The sequence below is a fragment of the Triturus cristatus genome, chromosome 3_2 (genome assembly GCF_964204655.1).
Source record: "Triturus cristatus chromosome 3_2, aTriCri1.1, whole genome shotgun sequence".
NCBI classification, from domain to species: domain Eukaryota; kingdom Metazoa; phylum Chordata; class Amphibia; order Caudata; family Salamandridae; genus Triturus; species Triturus cristatus.
This window is the reverse complement of record NC_140584.1, coordinates 574,395,438-574,415,960: the sequence shown is the minus strand read 5'-3', so window position 1 is coordinate 574,415,960 and position 20,523 is coordinate 574,395,438. Positions and strand designations below refer to the sequence as shown.

General features: G+C 46.6%; 1 protein-coding gene across 1 annotated transcript in view; it reads left to right on the top strand.

The window, feature by feature from the left end:
* Nucleotides 1-20,523, top strand: part of FUCA1 (alpha-L-fucosidase 1) — a 170,985-nt gene that overhangs the window by 113,831 nt on the left and 36,631 nt on the right. The window contains exons 5-6 of the mRNA XM_085648309.1: nt 4,425-4,625; nt 7,425-7,615. Coding sequence (XP_085504435.1) covers nt 4,425-4,625; nt 7,425-7,615 — 392 coding nt within the window. The remainder of the gene's footprint in view (nt 1-4,424; nt 4,626-7,424; nt 7,616-20,523) is intronic.

The following is a 20,523-nucleotide window of genomic DNA, read 5'->3' as shown; positions in this document are numbered from 1 at the left end:
AGGCTTATTGCTAGATTGTTAGTAAAAATCCAATCAAGAGTGTGATTAGCCTTGTTGGTAGGTAGATTAACTATCTCCCTGAGGTCAAAACTACAACGGCAGTCGACCAGATGCTCTGCATCCTCAAGCAGCAGGGTGAAATTGGGAAACTCCATACAAGACGACATGAAGGTTCAGACCGATGTAACAAAACTATCTCTTGGACCGGGTGGACGGTATACCAGGGTACCATCAAACGTTGTGGTGTTGTTAAATTTAAAAGCAAGCATCAGGGCTTCTCGATCTAAATGAGCAGCAAGAGTGAACACAACCTTAAAGTGGTTGCAGTAGATAATCGCGATTCATACCCCCGCTCCCCATTTGACTTTCCTATTCACGTTGTACAAATCATATCTGTCCACAATTGCAATTTTCAGATCTGGGTCTGATGGAGCGTCGGTCCAGGTTTCCGTAAGGAATACAAGGGGCCTGATTAGGAGTTTGGCAGTCCGACCACCGGCCACCGTTGTGCCGGTCGCGAGAACAGCACCAAGCGGGCAGCATCCCGACTGCCACATTACCATTTTACCGCCGGGCTGGCGTTTTTGTGATGGCAGTGCCACGGAGGTGGCATGTTGCGGCTCATAGAAAGCCTGCAGCACATGCCGCCACCATGGCACCGCCACATGCATGTGTGTGCACTGTGTACCATGCACCATGTCGTGCATGGCGCACAGTGGACACATGACAGTGTAAGCAGAGGGGGTCGCAACATGCCGTCTTTCCGGCAATCTGTTCATGGCAGAAAGGTTAGTAAAAATGCAGGTCGTGATCAGCACAGTGGTGCCGGCATCGGCACTGTTGCCATTGATCACTGCTATCCCCACCACCCCGGGATCCAGGATCCTTGCAGTAGCAGCTGTCTAGCTGCTGTCCGACTGCCATGGTCATGATCTAACTGCCGAGGAGGCGGCGGTCGGACCGCCACTGCAGGTATGGTTGCCTTGGGATCGCCATACTCCGAATCGGGCCCAAGGTCCAGAGCATAACAGGTCATAAATTCAGCAAATTCATATTCATGTTTGACAAGGGACCCGGTGTTTAATAGCACACAAGTAAGCGACTCAGAATACTGGCCTAGGGCCTGGGTGGAATATGTGGGAGTTACCGGCATGTTGTTACTAGTACGCCCTGTTGGATTTGAGCCAAAGGCATAATTGCATGCAGGGCAATGGAATTGATTTTTATTAACATTGCAGTTGTAAGTCTCACAGCAGCTTTGCCTACCCTTACCGCAGATATCCATTAGCTCGCCCTTCATGTAGGCCAGGTTGGAAAAATGACCAGGGGTCCTGGCGCAAGGTGCAGTTTGGACATGGACGGGCGCGGACGGGCTTGCCTCTGCTACCTGGTCCTCTAAAAGGGCTGGCATAGAGGGCCCGTATCGTGGGTGTGGCCGCGTTGCCAGGAATGTAGACATGCCTCTGTAGGCGAAAAACGGGGGGACAAACTAAAAGGCAAACTGGGGTCCAGCAACCCCTTTCCTACTTGACTGGCTCCCCTGTAAGAGATACTTGGAGCCCAAAAGCAAACTAAATTTAGTGTGGAAATCCAAATTCATAAGCACATTAAAACTGGGCGAACTAACCCAGGAATCGGTGCGAGTCAGGCCCCTCCCAAAGATGGCTGCAATGCATGCAACTACAAGGTAATGAAACAGCCGATTGAATGTTAGCTCAGAGGACGCTGCACGGTCACGCTATCCGGTCCTCTTAAAGGGCTGGCATAGAGGGTCGTGGCAGTGGCCGACTTGCCAGGAATGTAGACATGCCTCAGAAGGCGAACAGTGGGTGGGCAAACTGGGTTTCAGCAACTACTTTTGCACCTGACAGGCTCCCCTGCAAGGTAAGAGATACTGGGAACTCAAAAGCAAACTAAATATAAAGTGTGAAAATACAAACTCCTAAACTCATTAAAACTGGGCTAACCAACCCAGGAATCGACGCAATTAAAAACGGGAATCGGGCACATCTCAAAGATGGCCACAGTGCATGCCACTACAAGGCAATGAAACAGACGATTGAGTGTCCACTCAGAAGACGCATGCTTTGTTTCTGACATGGGTAGGTCTTTTGGAAGTGGTGGAGATCAAAGAACTGTTGTCTCTGGCGGAATCTCACCTTCACATCAACATGCTGGAGTTGAGCGATTCACTTGACATTGAAGGCCTTCCTCCCAACCATCAGGGCTAACGAGCACAAATTCTCATGGACAACACAGCCACTATTTTGTACTGCAGCAAATAGGGCAGTGTGTGGTCCTGGGCTCAGTGCCAGAAGGCTGTACACCTCTGTATGTGGCTGAAAACTCTGGGCATCTTCCTGACTGCCCAGCACCTGGCAGGATTTTTAAACACCAGGGCTGACGAACTCTATTGATGTTGCTTAGGGGATGACAAATGTCAGAAGCACTCCAAGGTAACACAAGCTGTCTTCCAGCAATGGAGAGAACCCTAGCTTGATCTATTCGCCACCACAAGGAAAGTGTTGGAGTTCCCAATGCTGTTCTCCCTCAGACACTTTCCGTCTTAACTGGGGGTACGGACTGCTATATGCCCCAGCACCCCCACCCATCTTACAGAGTGCTGAAAAAGTTCAAGAAAGACCAGGCCCAAGTCAGCCTTGTGGCTCCGAACTGGGTGATACCCACAACTTCTGGCCATGAGCATCTGTCCTATGATCACGTTGCCCTTTCGTGAGGACCTCCTGTCACAGCAGCAGGACCAGGTACTTCACAAGCAACACCTCCATGCATGGAGTTTTAACCGTGACAGCTGATGGCTTTTGATCTCCCTCCCAAAGTTATTGATGTAACCTTGAGAGCCAGTCGCCCATCCAAAAAAACTGTGTACACAGGATGCCAGGAGAAATTTGTTGTCTGGTGTTTCTCATGTTCTATCCTTAAACGCACATTTGTCTGATGTACTTTTGTTTTGTCTTCCTTTGGCCCAGCAAGACCTTGCTGTGGCAACAGTTAAGGGTCTTCTTTCGGCCGTTGTGGCCTTCTTAAGTTCACCAGATCAGCTGCCTCTCTACAAGTCACCTGTTTTTGAATGGGCTGATGCACGTGTTCCCACCAACACCTTTTGTGATCCTACAATGGTATCTTAATTTGGTTCTCGCCTATCTGATGTGTACTCCCTTTGAGTTGATGAACAGCTGTAATCTCTGTTGACTGACCATTGTCACGGCATTCTTCATCAGCATGATGTCTGCCAGGTGAGCGAGTGAACTTCAGGCATTGTCGATGATACAACCATACACCTTATTCTTAACCGAGAAGCTGGTCCTCAAGACAAAAGTGTAATTCCTACCAAAGGTAGTCACACCCTTCCACATAGGGCAATCCATCAGCTTGTCGTACTGCTTCACCCCTCCAAGGAAGAACAACAACTTCACCACCTCCACTCTAAAAGGGCCCTTAGTTTCAACATTGATCGGACTAGAGTGTCAAGAGGATCACTAACTGTTGGTTTCTCCGAGGCAAAAAAGAGCAAATCACTGCAAGAGTACTATCTCCTGATGGATTGGGCTTTGCATCAAGATCTGCTACAGATGGCCAAAAAGTAGTCCCCAGAAATGTTTGCAATCTCAATCCACCAACAAAAGCAGTTACCACTGTGCTGGTGCACTGTGTGGCAGTTCTGGACAGGACATTTGCCAGGCCATTAAGTTGGCGTCTTGCCACATGTTCGCAAAGTATTACTGCCTGGGACAGCCAGGTCTGATGTGGATGGGCATTCTGCCCGATCTGTCCTACAGGATTTCCTGGTCTGAGCCATTCAGACTCGCCACCTGCGAAGGTACTCCTTAGGTATCTATTCACAAGTTAAGACATTTGCAGTGGAAGTCTCTATCAGAAGGAAAAGTAGGTTTTCTTTGGTACTGCCTTTTCAGGTAGAGACTCTAACCACAGATACCTTACTGACCCACCCTCCTTACTGTTCTGAGGAATGGACTTCTACAGTCCATTAATAAGATCCCACTCAAGACACATGCACACTTGAACATATTCTGATTTATATGGGATCCGTGTTAAATGGTGCGGACAGAGATCAGAAAGAAACTGAATCAGTGCACGGAGGTGGCACTGGTATAGTGTCTCCGACGTCACATCCAGGGCGGGACAAATCCATCTGGGAGGCATATAGCGCTACTTATCTATGCACGAGGGAATTGCCTTTAAAATTCTCCGGATTCAGTCTGGCGCCTGGGGAAATTCCCAAGGTGAGGAATCTGCAGTTTGTTCGAGTCTCTAATAGAAAAGTACTTAACGTAGGCAAGTACCATGTTTGTTTAAACCTTCTCAGTGGTCTGCTGTAACGGCCACAGAGTGGCCTTGAGTGAATATCTAGTTTTTTCCCATTTATTTATTTTTTATTTCAGGATACTGTGGTGGTCAATGATCGGTGGTGTCAAAACTGCTCTTGCCATCATGGAGGATTCTACAATTGTGCAGATAAGTACAAGCCTGGTGTTCTGCCGGACCACAAGTGGGAGATGTGTACATCAATTGATATGTATTCTTGGGGCTATCGGAGGAACATGGAAGTGGATCAGCTCATGGATGAAACTAGCATAATTCATGTGAGTTGTTTACTGTTCAAAACCTGGGGGGGGGGCGGGGGTGTGTGTGTGTGTGTGTGTGTGTGTGTGTGTGTGTGTGTGTGTGTGTGTGTGTGTGTGTGTGTAAGCAAAATCTGCTTGTGGTTGTTGATTTTCAAAGGCGTGGCAGTCTGTAGCTTTCATTGTGGGGCCCCATGGTTGTTCCTTTTAGAATGTTGCAGTTTCCTAATAGTTGTCAAAGCACACCTTGGTTGATTCCTGCACATTGGTCTATATGCACAGTGATTATATGTATGTAGTCTTCCCATTCAGCATCATTTACATATTTTTAATTTAAGCCCAAAAAATCTTTGGCAGCTCCTAATGCAGTGCCCTGTGATGCTTGGGGTGGTTTTCTTGCATGGTGGCTTTTAGCAGAATATTTGCAAGCTGCCTTATGAAAGACAACTTTGGGCACATGTATAGAGATTCTTGATCCAAACGAACATGGACAAGAAGGCCCTTTCAAGCATTCTCTTCATGTTCACCTATTGAATCCTCCTCATGGTCCGCACCTAGTTAAACATCTATCAAGGATCTCTTGCGTATTTGAAAAAAAGTTAGAAATGACTGATTGCACAAATGTTTTATGCTCTAAGAGATCAAGACATAATGCTTTCTCCCAGTTCTTTTGAGGGGTGCTCCTGGCAGGCAGTGCAGTGCACCTAGGGATTTGATTGTCTGCCACCCCTGAAGAAGGGTGTTTCCTTTTATTTATTTGAGATCAAAGTCCTAATGATTCTTTAGTTTAGTAGTTCTGAGCTTCTAGATCAGTGCTTTCCAAACTTTTCATGTTGGTGACACACTTTTTAGACATGCATCATTTTGGGACAAGGTAATTGAGTTTTACTAGCAAAATATATGATTTATAAAATATTAACATACATACATTTCCAAGACTGCTGTCATTTAGGGGTAACAATATGTAAATATGTGCAAGAATTAAAACAATTTGAATATAAGCAGCAACACTCACTATTTTAATGAGATGTATAAAGTTGATAGCGAACATGTGGAACTGCAAGAGCCACGTCACTGGCGATGCTGCTGTCCCCTTCTCCCTGTGTAAGCTTGAATAGGTCTACAGGGGTCGGCAGCAGCGAGCGCTGCAGGAGCCGCAAGCATGTGAAGCTGTGCCACTGGTGATGCTGCTTTTGCCCCCCTGCGTAAGCTTTGAAGGGTGTGCGGGGGGTAGGAGTCTGTGGGGGCGGCAGCAGCGAGAGCCGCTGCAGCCTTTACTCAACGCCGGAGGTTCTACAGGTCTGCGAGAGGGCTGCAGCAGTGAGCGTCGGATGCCACTGGTGCTGCTGGCCTCCCCCTGACCTAGATTGAACAGGACTGCAGGGGGTGATGCAGAGCACTGCACTGCAGGAGCCACCGGCAGTCCACTCACTGCCACTACCGGATGCTTCAACGGGTCTGCAGGAGGGTGGCAGCAAGCAGCAGCGATGCTCCAACTCCAATCACTGCTCGCTGCCCCACCACAGGAGACTCCTCCTCTTTCGCAGGAACAGGTAATGCATCAGTAGCATGCACAGTACCGTCCTGCATGATGCCTAGACTGCATTGCCTAGACCACGTTGTGTGCACACCTACAGACGGCAGCCGACCTACTAACGTGTCGCGACACACCGTTTGGAAAGCACTGTTCTAGATAGTTCAGCAAATACATGGCAGTGCCCTCTAGAGTCCACCATGGGGACTACTGCAAGTACACTCTGGAATATTCAATTAACTTTGTATGTACCTGAGTCTCTTGGATTTTCCTCAAACAGGAAATCTGCTAGTTATGGAAAACTCTGAACATGATTACTATAGGGCCATACTAAATACCAAACCGCACATGAGAGTTCTACCCTGAGGAAAGTTTCTCATGCATCATTCACTTAACAGCCGACTAACGATTGCTTCCTACTGCAATGAAACTCCTTTAGCATCCTCCTCTTAGCCACTAACTGACCACAGCATTCTCTCCATCACTGAAACACTTCATGTATTGTCCCTATGAAGGCATGTCTATAACTATTGGGCTTCTTGGCACCATGTGTTCCACCAGGGAACTATTTACGACCCCAGCCATAGTAGTCCCACCTGGGTGTTCCCAAGGACCTCTTTGTACATCATAGACATTCTCCACTGTGGCTGTACCTTCTAATAGTGGATGGCATCCATTCCAATCAGTACCTCCTCCAGCCCTAGCCAATTTTACACTTTTTCATCATTGGCCATCTCTGGTTTTAGATTAGAAGATTTGTAAAAGGTTTGGTTGTGTTTTATTTTGTTTTTTGACTTCAGATTAAAATATAGACGTTAATTCTCCACCTTTCTTTAGGAGGCACCATCACTACAATGTAGTAACAGCCTTGTTGTTGCAAGCCAACTGTTCATGGGGGGCAGGAGGGGAGGGGATCTCGAGACACAGCTAATCATTTTTTGATTTGTTGACATTTGAAGTATATTTGTATCCCTTGGTTTTATCATTTGCTTTGGTTTTATCATGTATCATATTTGTATCCTTTGCTTTTATAGCTCCTGAAATGCGGGGAGTCAGAAATATTTTTTTTTTTTAAAACATGAATGTCAAACTGACCGCCACCCTAGTCTGTGATTGGGCAATCTTTACCTTGCAAGTAGCAAGACCAAGTGACACGCAAAAGTGGTGATATGGTGCAACAGAGGGTGGGGGATGAGGTGTCAAATGGGTCAACTAGGTGGGTCTGGTGATTCTGAGAAGCAAATAGAAACCTACAACCATATTAATATTTTGTTTTCTATTGGTAGGAGCTAATTCAGACTGTGAGTTATGGAGGCAACTATCTCCTCAACGTGGGACCTACAAAGGAGGGCACAATTGCTCCAATCTTCCAGGAGAGACTTTATGCTGTTGGCAAATGGTTGAGCCTAAATGGTGAGGCAATTTATGCTTCCAAGCCATGGAGAATTCAGCAGGAAAACGACACATGCAACGTGTGGTAAGAATTTAGTGATCATCCTATAGGCCAAGAGACCTAAATAATCTCTTGTACTTTAAGAGGGTCAGTCTCTTAAGTTTTTACATTTTTGTATGATCATCTAACTAAGGCCAATGTGAGTGCGGGCTGCTGGAACATGCGCAAGTGATGTGTGTATTTTTCTTACGTTACCTTTGTAAAGGATTTTGAGAGACACAGAATGCCCTGGTATTTCTGGTGTCATTGAAGCTTGGGAATGGCAACTGCTCATGTCTGGAAGGGTGCATGAAACTCCCAGGTTGCTGGTGTGATTCCACTTCCCCACACCACAATCCATGGAGTCCCCACCACGCCTGTAACCTAGCCCTCCTGACAACCCCAATCTTTCTCTACCATGGAACTGAAAGGAACTGTGTAGGTTAAGCTTTACATCAACTCTCCTAGTGTGATGGACTGGAGATAGCCTGTCATGCAATAAACTATAGAAATGTGCACAAGATTGCTGTTGGTGGAGCCTAAGGCCTGGCTGCATGAGAACATTACATTTGTCAGTACTGCCCTGTGTGCCAGTATTGTAAAAGTGTTATACATGGCACATCACCTCAACGACTGAACCGATTTTGGCAGGAAGACACTGAGTAAATCTTCTGGTACTGCTTCATCAGGTGTGTTCAGGACAGCCTGTGGCACAATTAATGTTTTGCGTACGTCACAGGACAGCCATTGTGGAGTCCAATGTGTAAATTAATGATAAAATGAGGATCCTGGCGTGTTGGATCTCTGTGGCATACTTTCCCAAATCTACGATCTGGTTAAGTCAGGGACAGAGCTGAAGGGGTGAGCTTACTAGCAGACACTGCTGTAGCTGAATGGTGGAAGAGAATGGGAGGAGATCAAGCATTTGGAAGGCATAAACTATTTAGTAATCTTGAAAATAGTAGGTAAAGGGTTACCACACCTATTAAACTTGGCTTACTGTTGGACAATAGGATCAAATTTATCATTTAAGAAACAGTCCATGTAAAAGATTCACTGGACAGACTGTGGGCGAAGAGCTGGAAAAGACTTAAATGTATGTCAAAAGTTTAAAAAGAAGTTTAACACGGACTCCCACATTAATGGTTGACCCAGGTTATTTAAATAGAGATGCTTAATGTTAGTCAGAAGGAAAGGGTACATTTTCTGAATTGTGAATCTTCTATATTGTGAGCTTTCAGTAAGGCCTAGGACCTGAAAGGTTAGCCTGTGTTTAAACGTTGGCAGTATAAGTGAGAGCCAAAGATTTTTCCTTTGAACTTATGCTCTGATATTGAACACAAACCAGTTCCTACGGAACAAGGCTTCCACCCATCATAATATTTTTGATCGAAGTCTGTGTTGAAGTACTAAAACTTTAAATTAAAAAATTCAGGTGTTAAGAAGTACTTGTTGGTGGCTGATGCAGAGACACTGGTTTCCATTGTAGCTTCCCAATGTTGTTTATCAATTTGCTAATTCTTTGGAGTTTAGGCAGGCTCAGCTGACTATGTGAATGTAGAATGCTGAATAGTGCTCTTCAGACTCTGCTTTCAAGTTTGGGAAGCAATTTTGGTGGGCCTTTGAGAACTTTTATTTGCTCTGACTGGAACAAGGTCTGTCTTACAAACTAGGAGGTTGTATCTTTGCTGGTCATTGGCCACCCTAGTACTCTGGCTGCCCCAACAGATACATACTTATTTTTGTACAGTAATTTTACCACCTTTAAGATAGTAGCCTTACTATGTAAACTAACTTTCAGAAATCATAATGACTGGAATCAGGGAATGCAACCCACCCACCCAAACCAACACTGTAGCAGCTTTACTGTGTACATAGACCCCAGAACATATAGTAACTCAGTGCCAGTGTTGCTGTTTAGGATCATATAGTCCTATGCTGCTCCATCTAAATCACTACCAGACAGACATTTGGACTCCAAAGAGAAGACGTGATGAAAGGGAAGAACAGACCACTGGGTCTGGAAGTAAATCAGGGAACTGACTGTTGCAGTTCTGGAATTAACTTGTAAGTACACCAAGGTCTCTTGATAAATGGGAGTATCTATTCTCATATTTGTAGCTATATACTTTCTCAAAGGCTTACGCAAAGGTGAATGGGCCCAGCTTGCGAACACACTGGGAAAAGCTGTAATCATATCGCTGGAAATCTTGAGCCTCAACTACAGTAATCCTATTTTTTCTCTAAGATGGCCTACACCTCGTTTTCCTACAGTGTTGGATTAGGTTATTCGGACAGTTAGACTAATATGGGCCAGAACGCTTCCTCTAAAAACGGAAATATGCAAGATAGGGCAAACAAAAACGAGCAATGCTTTACCTGCCAAGAAAAGGGAGAGCAGCTGTAGGGGTAGAATTGGGGGTGTGGGGGGTGGGAGGGGGTGTGTGTCCACATGTCTGAGGTTTAGAGTCTTCAGGGCTGCCCTATACCCCGCGAGAACAAAGGATTCACCACTTGGCTGATCCATATCTAAGGGCATGTACTGGGCACAGCAGGAGAGAAATTCCAGCGACCCCTTTGTGAGGAAGTTCCATTAGCATAACATATAATTTTAAACAGAATCTTTCAGAGCATTTTCAGAAGCCAGGACACCATCAGAATGGAGACTAAGTCCAAAAAAGAAAAAACTATCGACTCAGGATCTGGACCACCATACTTGTGTCCACCAGAACCACCCAGAGCCTGTTCCGATTTCGGAAAGAGCGGAAGACGCAACTCTTTTTAAAGGATGGCACGAAGCAGTAACACTCCACTCACCCCTCTTAGAACCCAGCTACGCATCCAGTCACTCATTGACTTTATCTGCCTCTAATCCTGTACAGCTGTCCACTGTCTTTGGCCTATGTTCAGCTGTACAAATACCACATATGTTAATACACACAGATGTCCTGTCCATTCTCCAGCCTTTAAAGTGTCTTAGATTTTTCCTTGTACCCTTTCTCAACCAAAAGTGTCACTAATTTTTCAACTTTAAATTCTAAAGAGAATAGCACCTTTTCCTCCTTGATAAGAATGCAACACTACAATCTAATTGCTTTTTAACTTTTTGACTGCTTTCAGGCAGTGCTGTTTACTCTAGTATAGGAACTTTCATAGATTCCCATGGCTGTATCATTCCCCGTTGTCAGAATGGGAGTCCCCGGTATACATAAAATAGCAATAGAAACGATTACCAAAACAGAACCTAGGCCTAGGCCCATTCTTGTCTTGCAACCTATCCACCTCTTTTTGTAAAAGAGACCAAAAAAAAAAAGAACAACCAATCAGATTAGCCGCACCCCCTAGAACCCTCCTGAGAGAAGCTCAGAACCTCAGATTTTCGACCGCACGTTGTGCAAGGGAGTCTCCACTGAGCTCAGCTCAGTTTTTGTCCTTGTACTTGGATTCTAACAACTTTTTCAGCAGTTTTTTCTTCAAATTCTTCAGGATGTCGGATAAAGAGAAGAAGGCCCTCTTTAAAGCATGTGCTACCTGTGCTAAGAAGAGGTTGTATATTGAAGACCAGCACAAGGACTGTATTTACTGTCTGTACCCAGACCATAAGGCTGCAGACTGTAAGATATGCCGCACTTTTTCTACCAAGACTTTGCATGATCGTGAAGGGCGTCTTTTGACCTGTCTCCAGAAGCTGAAATCAAGAAAGGAGCCAGTGTCCAGTGACGGCGATGAAACATCTTCTGCGACCTCTTCAAGAAGGTCTGTAAAAAGGGGTAGAGCTTCTCCTTCTGAGAAACGCCCTGGTAAGGCCTTGAAAAAGACCTCTGATAGGTCAGAAGGGGTTAGTCCTGTCGAATCTCCTCACCAAGGTGTAAAGGAGAGGGAAGGACTATCAAAAGGAGTAAGTGCTGAGAGGAAATCCAGTTCTGTTCCTCCAATGTCTCCTCCTGCGGCTTCAAAGACCTTCAAAAATACATCATCATTGGCTTCTGAGGTGAAATCATAAAAAATGACTCACTCGTCGACGACGCCGTCATCGATTCTGTCGACGAAAAAGCCTAAGGTACAGTCTTCTTCATCTTTCACACCGTTGACTGTGGTTTCCTCGTCACCAATACTGACACAGAGCTCTGTGTCGACGAGTTCAACGCGGTGGTATTTGTGTCGTCGACGATGACAACGTTGTTGAGGATGTCGACGACGAGTGTGACAACGCCAACCACGTTGACGAGGACGTCTACGACTATGATGACATCGACGACTGCGTCTTGAACGGTAATTTCTTCGTCGACGATCCGGTCTTCGAGGTCGATAGTCCCGTCGACGACATCGTCGGCGGTGGAAAAAATTTCAATTTTGCTCAAGAAATGTCAAATCCCACCAGAGATGACTTCGCCAAGGAGGGTGACTCCTTTACCTCCTGCACTTCTCCTTGAAGAAGAGGAATCTGATGAGGAGGAGGGACCTTTTGGCTATGCTAATATTCCTTCTCAGCTACATGTCAAATGCCAGGACACGGATTCTGAAGGGGAGTTTGAGGATTTTGAGCAGTATGGTCCTCCCTCTCAATATCAACGAGAATATCATCGGAAGATGGTCCAAATGCCCTCTTCCTTGCTAAAAGACTTACAAGTTATGCTCTTGGATTACAGGAAAAGATTTGCGCACAGCCTCCTGTTCCAGTAGGAGTGCCGGTTACTGCTGTTCCTCCTGATCGTCCCGTGGCCCCTCAAGTACCACAGCCAATGCTGGAAGCGCATTATGGTCCACCTGTTGCGCCTCCCGTCCAGGATGACACCTCTGACGACGACCAAGGCAATGTCACAATTCCGGATCCAGATGTAGAGTGGGATGACTGTTATTCCGGATCCAGCTTCTCCTGCTCCAGCACCTGTTGATTCCCCCCCGGTGGATATAGGGGGTTTCCATAACTTGATGGAGAGGGCTGGTAAAAGGTTCGACCTGCCCATGACCAAGGTGGAATCTGAGTGCTTCCTTTACGATTTTAAGGAACCTTATAAGAAATCGGTCCGGTCAATCACAATTGTGGACCATATTTGGGAGGAAGGTTTAAAGGCAATGCAAAATCCAGGCGCGGTCATTCCAGTTTTACCTCGTCTGGAGAAGAAATATAAGGCTCCGGAGGGTAGCCCAGCCTGTTTAACCAGCCAGCATAAACCGGACTCTGTTATCTAGCTGCTCAGAGGAAATCTAGAAATCCTTCAGCTCCCCTTACCACTCCTCCAGATAAAGAAAGCAGGCGTCTAGATAATGTGGGCAAAAGATTTTCTTCTATGTCCAGCCTGCTGGTCAGAGCAGCTAATTCTTTGGCTATACTTGGATGATACGATCGCCAGATGTGGTGCGACCTGTCTCCCTATCTTGATCAGTTGCCAGAATAAGGAAAGAAAGAAGCTAAAAAGATTCTCCAGGAAGGCGAGGTAACATCGGCAGAAATCATTGATTGCACAATGGATATTGCAACGACTGCCTCTCGCTCCTTGGCTGGAGTGGCTGTCCTTTGCCGACAGGGCTGGTTGCGGGCCACTTGGTTCCGCCCGGAAGTCCAGAATAAAATCTGGATCTGTGTTGTAGTACTTTATTCGACATATAAAAATATCATAAAAGTGCAGTACAATGTGTGATAAAAACAGATTAAAAAAATTATACTACAACAAGTGGCTTCAGTCCATACATAGTAAAAAAAAAAGAATAAAAAACAGCGTGTAAATACACGTATCAGTTCCACATATCCCCTGTAATTAATAGAGTGAACAATAATAGTCGCAGGGTCAGGGGAGTGGGTGGTTAGCTTGACGGTGGTGCGCCTTGAGCAGCCTGCGTCTTAATCTCCAGGCCCATCCCAGGTATTTGGCAGTCCCACAGATTACACTAGGGACAGTAGTGTCATAGGTCAAAATACGCAGTGCAACCCTAGCGGACCTTACACCCAGATTGTTGCAAACAGGTTTAAGCCACCTAAGTCTTGGTTGCCTGTACGCCTGGCAGGCAAACATGAAATGACCAATAGACTCTGTGGGCGAGGCACACCCTGGGCAGCCTTTTGGGTGTGTGATGACCTTACTCCAGCGGGTTTGAAAATCATAGAGTGGGAGCGTGCCATATCTCAGTTTGAGATATAGAGATCTGTCTTCAGGTGATTCAATGAGGTCCATAAAGGATTCCAGGCTGGGAGCTGGTTTTGTATCCAGGAAGTATACAGTGAGCACACCCTCCTGGTTCCTTAGGGTATCGGCCGTGACCCAATCCCAATAGATTTTTTTTAGCGTAAGTTTTGGAGGGGGAACCTGGCTCGCCCAGGCTTCTTCTAGGCCAATCATCTGCAGATGTTTTTTCAAGTTTGATACCCATGAAATCTTATGGTCTGCTCCCAGATTTAGTAGCTCGTCCAGGGCAGAGGCAAAGTGGTGGAGTTCAGGGGATCTTCTAATCCTTGCCCAGTATAGTATAGGGCACAACCTTGCCATGTTACTGATGTTTTGTCTGCCAAGGTCATAGCGGAGAGGAACCAGCGGGGTGGACAGGGGAAGCGAGACTAAGTCCCTAAAGAACTTGTTCTCGGATCTGAGTAACTCTGACAGGTTTTCGAAACCCCACAATTCCGCCCCGTAGAGCGCTGCAGACAGTGCCTTCCCTTCGTAGACTTTGACAGCCGCCGCTATCGGCCTGCTGTATGAGAGCCTCTGATGTCTCGATATTGCACCTGCAGCTCTTTTGTGGACAAGGAGCATTTTTGAGAGGTGCGGGGCCCATTTAAGTTTGTTATTTACCCTCACTCCGAGATAGTCAAAAGCGTCCACTAGCTCAAGAGATGTACCATTGAGCTTGATGTTGTTCTTAAAGTTTTTAGAGGGAGATAGCGCCATCAGTTTAGTTTTCAGCGTGTTTATTTGCAGCCCCCTGGAGTCGCAGAACTCTGAGAAGCGGGACAACAGTCTTTGTAGGCCCATGGGGCTTTTCGAAATTAAGAGAGTGTCGTCAGCAAAGAGTAGGGTAGATATTTTTACCCTACTCTTTGAGACTATTTGAGAGACGGCATCGACCCTGTCGTCTCTCAAATAGTCTGCCACACCATTTATGTAGAGAGAAAACAGGGTCGGGGCCAAGACACAGCCCTGGCGCACACCTTTCTCGACGGAGATCCTCTCTGTGAGCTGCCCCTGTTGTCCCCACCTGACTTTAGCAAAATTGCCTACGTGGAGACGTTTCAGGAGGTCCAGAATTAGGGGAGGGATGCCCAGGTCATGCAGTACCTGCCACAGCTGTGAGCGTGGCACCAGGTCAAAGGCTGTTTTTAAATCGATAAATGCCAAGTATAGGCTGCCTTTTTCGATGACCACGGATTTCCAGTATATAATACAGAATCTAAAGACCTGGTCAATGGTACCTACTCCCTCCCTGAAGCCTGCTTGTAGATGGCTCAGAATGCCCTCCTCGTCTATCCACTCCTTAATCCTAGTCAAGAGGACTCTGCCAACCACTTTTTGAATTACGTCGATTAAACTAATCGGTCTGTAGTTGGCAGGGTCCCCTCTATCCCCTTTCTTATAAATAGCCACCACCTCCGCCCCCTTCCAGGAGTCCGGAATTGGGCAGCCTAGAGCTAGATTTTTTAAGATCCGAAGGATGAATTCAGCCCAGAGATCTTTTTCATGGAGCAGTAGATCACCTGGGAGACCGTCGGGGCCAGCTGCCTTTCCCGGGGCAATTGTATTAATTGCAGAAAGGACCTCATTTAGGCCAAAGACGGGCTCTAATTCCAGATGTTCCGAGTGCTCCCATACCGGCAACTGCTCCTCATGGCCCTCTCTTTCCCTAGATAAATAAAGGTTAGAGAAATGTGAATGCCATTGGGACCCCGTTATATGATTCGGGATTGGATCTGCCCCGCCCCTGGTGCTGATGTTTATAAGATTCCAGAAGGGGGATGAATCTTTTAATAGGGCTGCGACCTTTAAATCCTGCCAGAGGGATTCGTCCCACATACGCTTTGCCTTTCTTATGGTGGTGTAGTACATTTTCCGGGCATTGGAGATAGCTAGCTGGTCCTTGGATTTAATAGCTCTAGATAGAGTCTGTCTCTTAGCCCTACAATCTTGTGAGAACCAGGGGTTTTCTGTTTTTGGGGGATACCGCTTTTGGTCCCCCTTTTCCTGAGTCACAAAGAAGTTCCCAACCTGTGCTACCGTCCGATGATAGACTTCTAAGAAGTCATTGTGGGGGAGAGTCTTCGAGAGACAGCCTGTGGGCAAGTCCAGAGCAACAATGCCTTCTTCGACTATGTTTCTGATTTTACACAGGTCCCTCTCTCGCTTTACCACCTTTGGCCACTTCAGGCGTCTGTTACCGTTGGTGGGGGCGACCTCTCTAGCCCCGGGCCTCTGAATGGTTGGGAGTTCAATAGAAGTAGTAACCAACCCTCGCCTGAATTGCATAAATAAGGGATTGTGATTGCTCTCGGGCCTATCAACCACTTCCATGTCACTGAGGTCTGGCCAGAGCTCTGTGCTCAACAAGATGTAATCAATGCGTGAAGGGGCTCCAGTTCTTGTGAATGTGGGGGCACCCAAGCCATCTGAAGGGGTTCGTCCATTTGTGGCCCTCAAGTTGAACTCCAGGGTGAGAGCATTCATTTGTACAGCTCTCTTTGACCATTTTTTCAGTGGTGGAAGAGTTAATTGGGGGATACCCTGCTTGGAATCTATAACGCCAATACCCAGAATGTCATCGCTGCTCAGGGGCTCAAAGGTGCAGTTTAGATCCCCGGCAACTATGACACCCGCCTTGGGGGCGATTGCTGTGAGTTCAGACTCCAAAACTGAAACAGTCTGGCTTACTTGACCGCCAGGGTTGCCCCTAGCATAGATGTTGAATATATCAAGAGGTATTTGATGGACCAGTCCCTTGATAGAAATATGCAAAAGATCATCAGATGAAGTTACATGGCTCTTGACTTCCCAATTCAAGCTAATATTAACCCAAATTAAGAGGCCCCCAGAGGGACGACCTCGTATGGACCTAGTAGCTGGGACAAAAAAAGTAGTAAATCCTGATCTATAGAGGGGGACCAGACTCCAGGTTTCCTGAAAGAGGATAACGTCGAACTTGTCGATGAAATCGCTCCAGTCAGGATCTGGGAGGTTCCTCCTTAGCCCTGCGATGTTCCATGATAGCATCAAAATCTGGATCTGTCTTTTGATGGGGAAGCGTTGTTTGGAAAACGTATAGATGATGCGCTCCAAGTTAAGAAGGATACAGAAACAGCTAAATCCTTAGGGACTCTGCAATACCGCAAGTTCCCATTCAGAGGAGCGAGGGGAAGACGTAACTCTTCATATAGGTGAGGTTACCAACAACAATGGTACTCCTCGTATGGTTCCCAGTCTCCATCCTACAAGCCGAATTACAACCAACGGCAGAATCAATCTTCTTCTTTCTGTCGCTCGAACAATAGAGGAAGGCAAGGTCGCCAGGGCTGAGACAACTCTAGGCGCCAATAGCGGTTTGGTGGCTCTGACTACTGCCCCCTCTCCTCCTGTGTCATCAGTGGGAGGCAGAGTTTCATATTTCCTCCACAACTGGCAACAAATAACATCAGACCATTGGGTATTAAAACATCATTCGTTACGGCCATACCCTGGAGTTTGTCCAACCACCATCATCCAAGCCCCCTCGCGCCATGGTAGCAAAATATCTCCATCTGTTACGATTAGAGGTCCATCAAATGCTCCTCAAAGGAGCTATAGAACTGGTCCCTATCTCTCAAAGGGGAAAGGGGTTTTGCACCCAGTTCTTCCTGATCCGGAAGACGTTAGAAAAGTGGCGCCCTAACCTAGATCTGAGGGAGCTCAACACCTATCTCATCAAACAATCCTTTCGGATGGTTTCTCTACAAGACATCCTTCGACTTCTCAACTCAGGGTATTTCATGGCCACTCTGGATCTAGAGGATGCTTATTTTCACGTACCCATTCACCCAGCTCACAGGAGGTTTCTACGCTTCACAGTAGCCAAGAGCCATTTTCAATTCAGGGTTCTTCCCTTTGGACTGTGATCTGCTCCTCGGATCTTCACAAAGGTATTAGCTCCGGTAGCATCCTTTCTGCGGAAACAAAGGCTTCAGGTCTTCCCTTACCTGGACGACTGGTTGCTAAAAGCTCCTACCAAACAGAGGAAACAGTCCTAACGTGTACACGCCTGTTTGCCAATCTTGGTCTAACAATCAACGAACAGAAGTCTTCTCTCAGTCCATCGAGGACAGCCAGATTTCTGGGAGCCATTCTAAACACATCCGTAAACAAGGCTTTCCTGACCTTGGAGAGGCAAGAGAAGCTGAGATCCATGGCTTCCCAACTGTTAACAAGAAGGTCACTTTCAGTTCGCCTCTACAAGTCCCTGCTGGGTTCCATCTCCTCATGCATACCCCTGATTCCTCACTGCAGATTAGGAATGCGTCTACTCCAAGAAGAGTCAGACTTGCAGTGGCACCAAGTCGACGGATCCTTCGACAACAAGATCTCAGTGACCGAGGCCATGGAAGAGGCCGCGTCATGGTGGATGACCAAAGAAAACATTTCTCAAGGTCTGTCATTCAGGCTAGCCCCGGCTCCACACATAATAACTACGGACACCTTTCTCGAAGGCTGGGGAGCGGTGTTACAAGATCTTCATGTAAGCGGCCGGTGGCAGCCTCAGCAGCGTCTGTTGCATATCAATCTGCTGGAGCTCAGGGCGATTCGCCTAGCCTTGCAAGCCTTTCTTCCACGAATTCAACAGTTGACAGTTCTTATTTGTTCGGACAACACAACGGCCATGCATTATATAAACAAAGAAGGAGGCACCAGATCTCGACTGTTGTCGCAAAAAGCCCAAGCTATCTGGGAGTGGGCAATTCAGCAAGAAATATCACTCCGAGCGGAACATCTTCCAGGTGTCCTCAACAAAGCAGCGGACGCTCTCGGCAGTCTGTCAGCCACGAGTGGGAACTGGACAACTTCACTCTTCGGAAGGTTTTTCTCAGATGGGGCACACCTTCCATAGATCTCTTTGCCACTCCGGAGAACAGGAAATGCCAGTTCTATGCAAGCAGGATTCACCATCCGGGATCATTGGGTAATGCGCTTTCGATGGCCTGGTCAGGCGCATTTGTTTACGCTTTTCCCCCCATTCCTCTGATCCCCAGACTTCTCAGGAAGCTCGAGGCAGAACCGTGCAGGATGATTCTGATAGCCCCTGCGTGTCCCAGACAGTTTTTTGGTTCACAGAGCTTCACCTTCTCTCCCTGGACCTTCCTCTGCCCTTGCAGCCGATTCCTGCACTGCTGTCGGTGTCCCAGGGCCAAGTCTGGCATCCGGATCCTCAGTCACTTCGGCACTCAGCATTGCTCCTGAGCAGCGAGAATTTCTTAGTCTGAATCTCTCAGCAGAATGTAGAGGTACTTTCTCAGGCAAGAGCCCCAAGTACAAATAAGACTTACAGATTAAAATGGAAGCGCTTTTGTATCTGGTGTCAACAAAATGGTCTCCTTCCTTTTGAATCAGAGCCGCATGAAGTTCTTCCATACATTATATCCTTAGCAAAAGCGGGTCTGGCTCACTCTTCTTTCAAAGGGCATCTGGCTGCAATTTCTCGTTTCAGATGCACGTCTTCAAAACCTTCCCTCTGGTCGGCAAGGATAGTTAAACAGTTTCTCAGGGGACTTTTCAGAGATTTCCCTCCAGTTAAGCCTCCTCCTCCTTTGGCATTTGAACTTGGTTCTCACCCAGTTTATGAAGCCTTCTTTCGAACCTTTTCACAAAGCAGAGTTGAAATTCCTCTCCTTGAAGGTAGCGCTTCTTCTAGCTTTGACTTCTGCGAGGCGTGTGGGAGAAATGCAGGCTCTCACCATTCAGGAACCCTTTCTACAGTTCAAAAGAGGAACAGTGGTACTACGTACTAACCCAAAATTAATTCCTAAAGTTCCTTCGGACTTTCATGTGAATGAGCCGGTCATTCTTAAGACTTTTTTCCCTCAACCAGCTACTCCAGCAGAGAAAGCACTTCACTCTCTGGACATTCAGTGAGCTTAAAGTTCTATCTTCAACGAACTAAAGACTTCAGAAAGTCTTCTCAAATGTTTGTGTCTTTTAGTGACCCCCGTAAAGGATTTCCCCTTTACAAGCAGGGGATCGCTCGTTGGATCACTAATGCTATCCAATATTGTCACAAGGCAGCGGGCAAGCCGCTGGAAGAGCGAGTCCGTGCTCATTCCACGAGGGCGATGTCTTCTTCTACAGCCCTCTTTGCTGGTATTCCTATCCGGGAGATCTGCCGTGCAGCGACCTGGAGCAGTACACATGCATTTACAAAGCATTACTGTCTGGATTCTGTGACGCAGAGTGACACAGCAGTAGGCCAAGAAGTCCTGAGGAACCTCTTTCACTAGCGGTGAGCTTTTCCTTTCATCCCTCCTTCCATGTTACTGTTTTATCAGCTCTAGCACATTGTTGAACCTTTATGTGTTTATGTTTCTGAAATTTCTAAGTATGTTGTTGACCATTGAGAATGTCTTCATGATTTGTTTACTATGGCTTTGTTCCTAGTTTGATATTGGTAATGGTTCCAAAAGATGTGCTGATAACTGCTAGCTACTCTGATACAAGCATGGGAATCTATGAAAGTTCCAATACTGGAGTAAGAAAACCAGTTACTCACCTGTAACTTTGGTTCTCCAGTATTGGAAACTTTCATAGATTCCCATGCAACCCACCGGCCTCCCCTGGGAAAGCTCAGCCTCTACCATCTTCAGTGGTTTGGTTACACAACGGCTACGAAAAGCTGAGGTTCTGAGCTTCTCCCAGGAGGGTTCTAGGGGGTGAGGCTAATCTGATTGGTGGTTCTTTTTTGATTTTTTTTTTTTTTTGTCTCTCTTACAGAAAGAGGTGGATAGGTTGTAA